The sequence below is a fragment of the Staurois parvus genome, unplaced genomic scaffold (genome assembly GCF_062004578.1).
Source record: "Staurois parvus isolate SC_StPar_1 unplaced genomic scaffold, SC_StPar_1.0 ptg000068l, whole genome shotgun sequence".
Classification (NCBI taxonomy): Eukaryota; Metazoa; Chordata; class Amphibia; order Anura; family Ranidae; genus Staurois; species Staurois parvus.
The window spans coordinates 5,002,529-5,014,818 of NW_028317864.1; the positions used below are offsets into that span (position 1 = coordinate 5,002,529).

Here is a 12,290-nt window from a genome sequence, read left to right on the forward strand (position 1 = left end):
AACCTAACAACACTTTCAGCTGTTTCCAATTAGGCAGGCTCTTGCACTACATAGTTGAAGGTAAATCTAAAGGAAATTGGGCAGAAATTGGACGGAAGAGTGTATCATGTATTGCCAGCCTAAAGCCAATTTAGGTAGAAGGACATTCATCTACTGTGTAGGAAAAACAAGCAACCAAAAGAATCTGAGGTAAACATGTAGAGAACATACAAACCCAGTAAAGATAGAGTCCCTGGTGGTAAATGATCCCAATACACCAGTGCTGCAGGGCGACAGTATTAAACACTGGCCCCCTTCTACCAATGAAAGGCAAAAGTGATATTGAATGGACTCCAGCCCTCACCTGATCTGCATTTCTTGCTTTTTCCAGGTGCTGATTATGGTCAAATCTCTGAGGAAACGTGGAATTACCTGTTCACTATTTATGGTGGAGGCCCAGAGATAGCCATACGACAAACCATTGCACAGCCTCAGGAGCTGGACAGTTTACACGGGGAGCAGAAGATAGAAGCAGAGACACGGGCTGGCTAGCAACGTCCAAAGTAACGACTCTTATTTTATGTTTTAAACAGATCCTAAAAGATTACTCTGCCCAGCTATAAAAGAACTACATTAAAGCAGAACTTCACTGCATCTGAGCATCACAAACCAAAAATGCTATCCAATTAATTTTTCATTTTTAAAGCAAATTCCCCCATCCATCCATGTTTTAATTTGTTGAGAAATCACTCTGAAAAACACCCCTATAGCATTTCTGACTGAGGCCATCTTCAGTAAGGGCAGATGATTCATGTAGCATTTACTTCCTGGAATCCATCTGCCCATGGCTCAAGCAGGAGGGTGTGCTTAGCTAAGAATGCCCCTCCTCATCTCCTCTCCAACACCTTCCCTCTTAATTCACCTTTCATGATCTGCTTCCTTTTTCTTGCAGGTTCCTGTGGACATGGAACCCTAGTGGTAGCATTGACTGCTGTGCCAGATCACTGCACTCCTAGAAGCACCTTCAGATGAGCTGTGCGCACAGACACTGTTTTATCCTTAGTATTGTTTGGATCTAATGTTACGGACAAGAACTTCCCAGGTCTTAGTTTACCAAACCATGGGTCAATATAGGCTGAAATTCACCAATGTAATAAGCTATTTATGCAGATCTTTAATGCAGGGGAAGGCAGAACGGTAAGATTAGCATGCTGTCCATGTGTCAGAGGAGGAGAGACAGCTACCATTGTGACGGCCTTGGAAGTGCTTCGCCCTGCAGCCAGCTTATCTTACTGCTAGTATTGCCTTGTTAATAAAACACTGACAGAGAATAGATACAGTTACTGTGCTGGAGATCACTTGCCGGCATCTGTGCTGTAGGATCAATTCACAGCTTGACAGTGAATGTTAAAGAGGACCAGTCTTGCTGGAAAGGAGGAAGCTGGATTCTGAGCCTGGTCCCTTCCTACCCTAGTAAAGGCCCTCCCCTCCCTCTGTATTGTATGCAACTTACTATAGCCGAACTAGGAGATCAGTTTGTGGGAGAGTTCTGACAAAGAGGCAGGAAAAAGGAGAGAGAGGACCATATGAGGCTCCACTGTTTTTGTCTTCAAAACCTAATTCTCCTTCAACCTAACCTCTTAGTGTTGCTGTGGTAATGTGCATTTAAGAATGGGGGGATGACAACTCTAAAATAAGTAGAGGCTCCCCCATATACCTCCCCAACACAGCCCAGCACAGGTGGCCTACACATTAAAGGAAACAGCGACTTGGTGGGCACCCCTAAGCTGTTATCATTGAAGTGGTAGCAATACCTGATTTTTACCCCAACACTACAGAACGATGTACTCTATTATTAAATGACTGGTCCTCTTTAATGGGTCATAAAAAGGATTTACACAGCACTCCACCTGGAAGAATATAAAGGAAGATGCACTTTTTTTTTAGGAAGCAATGGAAAATGTTATGACCATATATGCCATCTGCTAGCAGGGGTGGAGCTGTGTAGAGTAGGTCCGCATCTGAAGCAGAGGTGCCCTGATTATTTCCCACCTTGATGACCATGTATGGAATTTAACAGCGGGGGTGGAGCTGTGTAGAGTAGGTCCGCCTCTGAAGCAAAGGTGCCCTGATCCTTTCCCACCTTGATGACCATGTATGGAATTTAACAGCGGGGGTGGAGCTGTGTAGAGTAGGTCCGCCTCTGAAGCGGAGGTGCCCTGATCCTTTCCCACCTTGATGGCCATGTATGGAATTTAAAAGCGGGGGCGGAGCTGTGTAGAGTAGGACCGCCTCTCAGGTATAGCTGACCTGATCCTTTCCCACCTTGATACGTAGACCGTGTAAATCCACTAGACTGCCTTCTTAGCTTTAAACCATGTGCTGTAATCTGCCTCATGTTTATGTTTTCTTCACTGTGAAGTGCATGCTGCTGTGTTCTAGTAATACCTAATGTACAGTATTACCCAGCCTGTGGGCTGGTGGGATCTTCAATAAATTAACAAGTCTTGCTCGGTTTGGAATGGGTCTTTTTTTTTAGCATGAAGTGATTTTTCTGTGCAAAGCTGAAATATTTCAATGTGTCCATTATTTCATTTGTTTTGGTTGACACGGGCTTTTTGTTTGGTTCCCTGTGACAACAAATAGGCCTTCTCCCATACATGGGCCAAGTGCCTTCTCCATATGTTCCTACTAGCAAAACTTTGCCTCTTCATTGAACGGGATAACATTGGGCTCACTTCAGTGGAATCTGTTATTCCTCTGCTTGTAATTAGTAAAATGGACCAATGGCTGGCGTTTGTTGTGAAAAGCGACGCCAATATAAAAAGCACAAATGCCCACCTGTATAACAACAGTATAAAAGACTTTATTTGAACAAAAAAAATAAATAAACCAACAGTAAATAATAAAAAAAAAAGAGTAAAATCCGAAGCCTTATACCCACATCTGCTCCATGTGTAGAAGAACCAGGTTGTGTGAAGTCTTCCCTCACCTATGTTGTATTTTTAGTGCTTCCCGATTTGATTTGGCCATGTCCCTTCTCCACTGCCATGACTATCCTGTAGATCATTGAGGGGCTGAAGAACTCTGTTCAGCATGGTATGCATTCCTCACCATCTGGAAAGCCCTTACATTGCCCATTACCAGTGTGAACAAGGTAAAAGACTGCTTTACCAATATATACAATCAGCCTTTAATAAATCCTCTGGAAGCATTGTGTTAAAGGATTCATTTGCCTGTTTAAGCTGCCATGACACATCTCTTACTAAACATGATAGCTGTCTGGTTCTAATGCTCACTGACTGGCAACTACACGGTCACTGTCCTGCTGTGCTGACTGGTAACTACACGGTCACTGTCCTGCTGTGCTCACTGACTGGCAACTACACGGTCACTGTCCTGCTGTGCTCACTGACTGGCAACTACACGGTCACTGTCCTGCTGTGCTTACTGACTGGCAACTACACTATCACTGTCCTGCTGTGCTGGCTGGCAACTACACGGTCACTGTCCTGCTGTGCTGGCTGGCAACTACACGGTCACTGTCCTGCTGTGCTCACTGACTGGCAACTACATGGTCACTGTCCTGCTGTGCTGGCTGGCAACTACACGGTCACTGTCCTGCTGTGCTCACTGACTGGCAACTACACAGTCACTGTCCTGCTGTGCTCACTGACTGGCAACTACACGGTCACTGTCCTGCTGTGCTGGCTGGCAACTACACGGTCACTGTCCTGCTGTGCTCACTGACTGGCAACTACACTCTCACTGTCCTGCTGTGCTCACTGACTGACAACTGCACTATCACTGTCCTGCTGTTCTCACTGACTGGCAACTACACTCTCACTGTCCTGCGACAAGTAAACAAGTCCTTGTACGCCCGCTCATTCAGGTCAGTGACGTATTGCTATAAAAGGGTCAACATAAGAGTTGGGTAATGTTTCAAGCCTAAACCAGGTCCTGCATGTAACACACCTCCCGCCCCCCAGTGACAACCCTCACTCACTGTACTGTATCAATGGAGAACAAGTGTTGTCACTAACCCTTTCTAGCTGGTGGGAGTTGTTTTTTTAGAATCCACAGTCATGTGATCACTGTGATTGAATGTGTTGTATACAGTGAACACATGATCAGGAGCCCACCACCAGCTCTCGATCATTAACAGTGACTGGGAACTCTCAGTGACAGCACAGTTACTGTGATGGGGGAGCTGAATGAGCACTCTCTGCGCACAAACAAGGGCTACTGGCTGTATGCATTTACAGTAAGTGGCAACTCAATGGTAAAGCCCTCCACTGTGTTGCCACATATATGCATACGGCTGGGGTTAATACAGAACACTTAACCTCTCCTCATTTCTATAACATAGGGGTAACATATTCTTTAGTTCACAGGGTTAATAGCTGCTTGGGAATTTTTCAATGCAGCAAACGAGGAAAGAACAGAGTTGACAGCTCACTGGGTTTTTGGCAGGATCAACGGGTGTTTTTTGCACTTATCACGCAGGTATTTCAAAATGCATTCAATGGTGTATATAACAGACTAAAAGGGCTCAACTAAGAATTAGGCAGCCCCTACTTGATTCTTTTTTTTTGCTTCCACAATGGGAATGCCTCCTGCAACACTATTATGTTCTGCCGGCGGGGAGGGGAAGTTGTGTGCTGTGAACCTTGCTGGCTGGCATAACACAATGAATACTGCTAGCAGCTGTAGCCACTGGCAGTAATTGCATGTAGAAAAATCCAATAGGGTGGTTGTGCCCTATTGGATTAATGGATCACCTTGCGTACAATCAGCCTGCCCATACATAGTTCTATCCTCAGCCAGTCCCTACTGATCCAAACAAATTTCAATCCACATACGGCCAGCTTTAGTTGTTGTGGTTTACATTCACTTTAAGAACAAATCAGCAATCGCAGCCGTGTTTCTTCCATAAACTGAATTGTATTAAATGGAAGGTCATTGTCTTTTAGCTATACATGTAAAAGTGATTAAAATCATCTTATCCATGTTTACTATTGTTCTGTATAATGTTCATCTATGTCAACAGGGGCAGCCGTATTTGCCTATTACATAGGCAGGCTCTGCTTCCTTGTGCAGCGATTGTACCTTACTCTTCTCATCAGTCACATCTAACTGAACATAATCTGCCACGGCTGCGATTTTATTTCAGGAGCTTTCAATTAGGGCGATGATTGCAGTGAAACACATTTGGACAATTTCAGTTAGGTAATGGAAGGATGAAAAAAAAATTCTGATAAGACTCCATGGGATGAAATCATCAATTAACCACAAATTAGTCAATAGCAAAATATACACATTTCTTAATATTGTTCCTCATATCAGACTATATTTCAAAAGAGAAAAGGCAATGTGCAGAGTGAAATTAGAATTCACTTTGCACTAATCCGATCCCTGGAAAGTCAAATCTGATTGGATACTATGAGGGACTGAACCCTGCACATACCTGCTTTTTTCCTACCTAATTAGTGAATCCAGGCCATAAACAAGGTTACGTGCTGAAGAATGGGGCAGAATGGAGGAGCTGGGGATAAGTATGGGTCAGCATGGAGGAGCACGGGAGAAGAATGGGTCAGCACGGAGGAGCGCGGGAGAAGAATGGGTCAGCATGGAGGAGCGCGGGAGAAGAATGGGTCAGCATGGAGGAGCATGGGAGAAGAATGGGGCAGCAGGGGGAGAAGGATGGGGCAGCATGGAGAAGCAGGGGGAGAAGGATGAGGCAGCATGGAGGAGCAGGGGGAGAAGGATGAGGCAGCATGGAGGAGCAGGGGGAGAAGGATGAGGCAGCATGGAGGAGCAGGGGGAGAAGGATGGGGCAGCATGGAGGAGCAGGGGGAGAAGGATGGGGCAGCATGGAGGAGCAGGGGGAGAAGGATGGGGCAGCATGGAGGAGCAGGGGGAGAAGGATGGGGCAGCATGGAGGAGCGGGAAGAAGAATGGGGCAGCAGGGAGAAGAATGGGGCAGCATGGAGAAGAATGGAGGAGCGGGGAGAAGAATGGGGCAGAATGGAGAAGAATGGAGGAGCGGGGAGAAGAATGGGGGAGCGGGGAGAAGAATGGAGCTGCATTGAGGAACGGAGTATAAAACAAAGACAACATGGAGCTGCCAAGATCAAACATGGGCGTCAAAGAAGAGCACAGGAGATGTGGATTCACAATGGGGATGCATTGAGGAGAACAGGGGAACCCAAATCAGAAGAGAAGTGGGAAATGCACAGGATAAGAAGAATATGGCAGAGGTTGCCGCCCCTGAGGAAAAATGGTCACCTTTTTGAGGTAGGATTAAGAATACCTTACACAGTTTGAACATAGGTGGTTCTACAGTACAGCAGTCCACCTCATTCCCTTAAAATGAGTCTCTGCAATGTTGACTTTGCCTGGAGTATATTCCTAACTAATCCAGCCTGGTACCTCAGTTGCAGATTTTCTACAGAGCCTGTCTACTACAGTGGCCAAGGTTTGGTCATGATGGCAGTGAAGAAGTTCCTTGGGGCTGATAGGAGGTGTAAAGCCTGAGTCAGTTGCAGTGCTCTAAATCCTTTTCCTGAGACAATAGCTGAATTGTATACACCTCCCAACACACCCATTAAATAACATCCCAACTTCTGGAGGGACTACAAGTTCTAGATCATCCTGCCAGTCACTGGTTCATTATCTTATGACAGGAGTCATGACACCTGTAGGGGTAAGATTTAAATCCAAGAACTGGTTGATATATCATTTTATTGACTACTGTTTTCCTGCAAAGTCTAGCACATTAGGAGTGCAATGCCCAACAATGATTCACCAGGCTGCTTTTAGTATTCTGTTTGCTCTGTGCTCTTGACTTCTGCTTGTTTTGGGTTGCAACACATTGCTGTTCACGGTGCCTTATTGTATACGCAATTGAAGAGGAAAAGTTAAGTAACCCATATCAACCAATCAGAAATCTTGCACTTTTCTAACTTGCTAAAAGCTGGGTGGTGGCTAAGGCTTAGCACACATCATAGCACCTTGCATTAAATAATATCATTGCCATTCCTGTGTTCTTCATCAAGATATATTGGGCTTCCATCACAGAAGTGGCAATAGCACCAAAGGATTGTGATGACCTCACCAGTGGAGGACAGCCTTTTGCTGCTGACAGTTGTCTGGTCATCATACTTGGGTTGGCACCCCATAAACTAGTAGCTGGTAGTGCCAGCAACCCACAGTCAGGACATGTCAAATAGTGATACTGGCTTCGAGTATAAAAATATGTTTCTAGAAGAGGAGGTTCAGTGTTTGGCTGGCTCTTTAGTTGAAGTTCAGAACCTCCCACCATTCCTCCGAGTTTAGGTTTCAGTCTCAGTATGGATATGGTGATACAGAGATGTAGATGATGAAGACGCTCTGGTATCGCACCCCTTGCTGTTCAGTATGAGTCACCGCCTGTACTTTTATCCTGTATACTCCAGAGGTGTCCAGTGACCGCAATGTATAGATGAGGCCATGACCCCCTTCATCCCGGATGGCAAACGGGCTTCCTGAGTCTTGCTCCAGGGCCGTGAAGCTGGTTCGGTTTTGTAGAAGCCCCCCTTCCGAGAAGGCGCTAAGACGAATGACATCGTGATTGGGTGGTATCCCATACGGCAATGTCAATAGCTTGTACTGCAGGGTGTATGGACCTCCAGAGCTGCAGTCTGTTAGACATCGCCGATAGCAGGTCCTGTAGAAGACAAGAGGTCATAATGGCAATCAGTGCAAAATCATTAGTAATGCACTGTAATTGTGCTATCATTATTTCACTACACTAAATCGGATGTACCGAGCTGTCTCAACCTTTCCACATTTGAACTTGTTCAGTTGCATAATATGTAATATATTGAATATTATCAGTCCTTAGATATGGCGACTGCATTCGTTTTCTTTAAGGCTTTTTTCATTTTGTAATCCTGCTAATAACACACTTCCTGTCCTAGGATGTAAATGCTCACTTGCTGTTGCCACCCTAGGCTGCTCGCTCTTGACTTAGACTACAGAACACCCCCACCCCTTCTTATCTCCATGATAAATGGGGGAGAGGGTGTTGACAGTGCTGTTTGGTATTTTAGAGCAATGAAACAATGAAGTTAAGAGCTTACTAGAGTTCTGGTGGATCAATGTGCATTTTTCTGTAGCTGCTGCATTTTTAAAAGAGAAATAAAAGAAGAGAAATGTACATGTACTGTAGAGATGTACTGAATATTGAATTGTGTAAATTTTGATAATTTGAGCATCTCTGATGTGAAAATTATCACGCGCTAGTAAAAATAACTAACGGCTTTATGAACTGAATCTTCTGTGTTCTATATGATTCCTAGTCATACCTACTCAGTCTCAAAAAAATGTGGGGTCTGTGTGGGAGAGGCTCAGTTTTTGACAAAGATCTTTAATGTGGTTGTAAACCCTCACATACTGTATACCCAGTGAATTGACTGGCCTCAGGTGATAAACAGAGATGAAACAATTCCTCCTATATAAGTTATACCTGTTTATCTGCTGTCTTCTCTACATCTGTTCAAAGTCCAGTATTTATAAAGCTTGTCTAAGAGTACAGAGAAAAGGAGGTGGAGAGCTGAAGTTATGCTCTGCAGTGCTCAGTGAGAGCTCCAAGAGCTGATTGGAGGGAAAAGACACAACCCCCACTCCTCCGTACATCTTACAAAACCAGAACTGAGGCTGACAATCTTCTGGAGGACACTTAGTGCTCTTAACTGGGACAATTACACACTATAGAGGGATATATACTTCATATTTCATGTCTGAGGTTTATAACCACTTTAACAAACCAGATTCCGCCTTTTTCTAAAAGTCATATTTTGTGCTGAGCAGTCTTGGCTGACTCTTACCCTGGGCTGGGTCCCTTCACATAAGAGGCAGGACACGGCGTATCCAGACACTGAAAGCCTCCTCTGGTGTTGAAACACATCTGGTTGGTTCCGCAGGAAATTCTTTGCTCTACACATTCATCTATATCTGTGAAAAAAAAGGGCAAATATCTAAATCCATGAATGAAATACATAAAACGGGACTGTTTTACCTGCAATAGGATTTGTAAACAGCCCTCCCAAACAGTACAGCCAAGGTGGCAAGACCAACTAATATGAGACCTTCATCTAATGTGTCATCAAATCGCTGAGCAAACTGTTGGTGCTATATAAATCCTGTATAATAATAATAATCAAATAGGACACTTGATTCTCAAAAGACGACTATATCCACATCCCCAGCATTCTGCTTGCGGCCATCTACACCTGCCAAAGGTTAGTACCTCCTTTCTTAAGTAATGAAGCAGGAGGTACGAGGAGAAGACCCCTGACTCACTGCCACAAGGTGTGTGTGTGTGTGTGTGTGGGGGGGGGGGGGGGGGCAGGAGGAGAGGGGTAAGAGGCTGAACATGTTACATATTACACCTTAAATATGGGTGTAACATGTTCAAAAAGGTGAACTTATCCTTTAATGCTGACAGACCTATTACATCCAGTTGTCTGTATCCCGCGTTTGGCACAACATGGTCCTGTACGTGCACCATGAATATTATCGATGGATGCTGAAAAGGCCTTTGATGGTGTCAATTTCCTCAGACCCTAAACTCCCATTTGACCTTAAGTATGGTGCCTTACTGACTGGTGTCCTGCAGGATCTGCAGCAGTGGAGGGTCCGTTCTTTGACTTGGTTTAGGAGGGTGAATGCCCTTAAAATGATCCTTCTGAGGATAACATATATTTTATATGCAGTCCCAATGCCCTTTCACAGACTTTTCAAAGGCTGCATAGAGCCTTTCTGACTTTTATCTGGCATGATAAGCACTCTAGGCTAGTGTATGATGTCATACATCAACAAACAGGATGGAGGAGTTGGGCTCCCAGATGTCACCCTTTAGTATAAGGACATGACTCTTGTATGCATATTGAACTGGTATCACGTCGCTTCAACTAAATTGTGGGTCCCTCTGGAAAAAAATCGATGGCAGGTAGGAACTTGATGGGAGCTCCTTGGATACCACATGCATATAAAGGACATTCTGACTGGATCTCTCCTTTCACCCAGATCATCCTCATAGTTTGGGATAGACTAAATAGGACTGGCCTATACGCTCTCCCAATGTCTCTGTTAGCACCCTTAGGGTGCTATCCTTGGTTTCAACCGGGAGAAGACTGAGGGTTTTTTCACTCCTGGGGAGCAGATGGGGATACTTCCTGTGTGAAACTAGCCCCTCAGGGGAATCTCTTACCCCTTCGGGACTTACAGTCCTTTTATGGCACCTACCCCCTTAAACATTTGAGGTACTGCCAACTGACCGACTTTATGTCCAAACTAGATTGTAAGCTCGAAAGAGCAGGGCCCTCGAACCCCTCGTGTATCACATTGTATTGTTATCGTACTGTTGCATGTTCTGTCTCCCATTGTAATGTACAGTGCTGAGCAAACTGTTGGTGCTTTATAAATACTGCATAATAATAATAATAATAACTGGAGCCTAAGCCTTGTCCTAAAAATGCCCTTACACCATTTTAATCTATGTGCCAACAATTTCCTGATTCCAGGCATCTGTTATCCCAAATGTACAAGCTTGTCTTAGGCACTCATTCAGGGACTGTTCTGTATTACAATAGGGAATAGAAGAAGGAACTTGAACTGGAGTTTACTTCCCCGCAGATTCAACGGATTACCAAATTGACATATACCTCATCTATTAGTTCCCACATTCAGGAGTCCTCCTACAAATTTCTCACTAGATGGTACAAAACCCCCATGCCGTTTGGCACAGATATTCCCTAATGCTAATGAGCAATGCTGGAGGGGATGTGCCCAACGTGGCACATTCCTTCATAGTTAGCCCAAAGATCAGAGTTTATTGGGAAGCCATCATGCCCTGGATAAAGAAAACATCTCTCAGGACGATAGATGCTTCCCCCTTACAATTTCTTTTTCATGGAATCCCATCTTCTATGAAGGTCTATAAAAAGAGCGTCACTCCCCACATGCTGAATGCAGCAAAATCCCTTATCCCCAGATTTTGGAAGCAGACTACTCGCCCCAGAAGTACAGTAGATATCATTATGGAAGCAGAACTTTGGGTGTATATGGTTAAGAATCAGCAAGAGAAATGTAGGGATATATGTATGGGTTAGCTGAGATACCAGATGATTAAATACACCTCCTCATAACCTATAGAAATTTCATTAACCGCTTTGAACCAGATTACTATTCTGTTTTATCTACATTTATTGCACTCTTTCTTACTCAGGTGTTAGCTAGTAAGAAATGTTTTTCTGTCCTTGCTTTCCTATAGACCATGTATTTATTTTTATCCCCTCCTTGTTGCACCTTTGTTATGTATTACAGTCAGTGAGATTCTCCTGACTGTTTCAGCTGCTTGTACCATTTTTATTAAGCTATCATTTGCCTTGGACTATGATGTGACATCTGAATCAATTTATTTGCCGTTTCCCTCTTATCTTACATGTCAGGGGTCTCCAAACTATGGCTCTCCAGCTGTTGAAGTCCCATCATGCCTCTGCTTCTGGAAGTCTTGCCTGTGGCTGTCAGAGTCTTGCACGGTCTCATGGGACTTGCAGTTCCTCAACACCTGGAATGCCATAGTTTAGAGACCCCTATTATATGTCATGCTGTACACGGTCTGCTCCTTGAGTATGATTGATATTGTACTGCTACCCTTCTTTTATTTTGTACTGTTTGAAAACACTCATTAAATTTACTTATAAAAGAAATACAGTTGTCTGGTGCATACTGGAAATGGTCAGCTAAACCACCTTACTCCCTCAGAGATCGGCGTAAAAAGCAGAGCACCACCACATTAATTTCTCTAAACTCCAAGGTAATGCCCCATCACCAGTACAAGCCTTACCCTGGCAATTTCTGTTGTTGGGGAGCAGCCGGTAGCCTGCTGGGCAAAGACACTGAAAGCTGCCCTCTGTGTTTCTACATTCATGTTGGCAGGGGTTGCGCTGCTGGCACTCGTCTATGTCTGGAAAAAGAAAGCAGAATTCAAGAATGGGTCAAAACCAAATCATAGAGCCACACCAATTAACTAAGCATCTACGAAATGAAAAGAATGTGCTTCCCATAAGGAATGTCCCATAATCTTAAAGAGGAAGTACAGAATATCTTCAATATGTACACACTATTAAGCTGATTTGAGAATCCTGACTCAAAAGAAAAAAAAGGTATTCCAAGCGAACAGGAATTTTAATTTTACATGATTGAATAACTGATGTGAATATTCACACAATTTGTTTCCTTTTGTAAATCATTTTCCATGAGTC

General features: G+C 44.1%; 2 protein-coding genes across 2 annotated transcripts in view; one reads left to right on the forward strand and one right to left on the reverse strand.

Annotated features, from left to right (window-relative positions):
• Nucleotides 1-2,488, forward strand: part of USP20 (ubiquitin specific peptidase 20) — a 68,324-nt gene extending 65,836 nt beyond the window's left edge. Inside the window, exons 24-25 of the mRNA XM_089669043.1 lie at nt 371-542; nt 932-2,488. Coding sequence (XP_089525169.1) covers nt 371-531 — 161 coding nt within the window. The 3' untranslated portion in view covers nt 532-542; nt 932-2,488. The remainder of the gene's footprint in view (nt 1-370; nt 543-931) is intronic.
• A 337-nt stretch (nt 2,489-2,825) lies between these two features.
• Nucleotides 2,826-12,290, reverse strand: part of HMCN2 (hemicentin 2) — a 331,848-nt gene continuing 322,383 nt past the window's right edge. The window contains exons 88-90 of the mRNA XM_089669045.1: nt 11,873-11,992; nt 8,850-8,976; nt 2,826-7,687 (exon numbers count right to left, since the gene is read on the reverse strand). Coding sequence (XP_089525171.1) covers nt 7,327-7,687; nt 8,850-8,976; nt 11,873-11,992 — 608 coding nt within the window. The 3' untranslated portion in view covers nt 2,826-7,326. The remainder of the gene's footprint in view (nt 7,688-8,849; nt 8,977-11,872; nt 11,993-12,290) is intronic.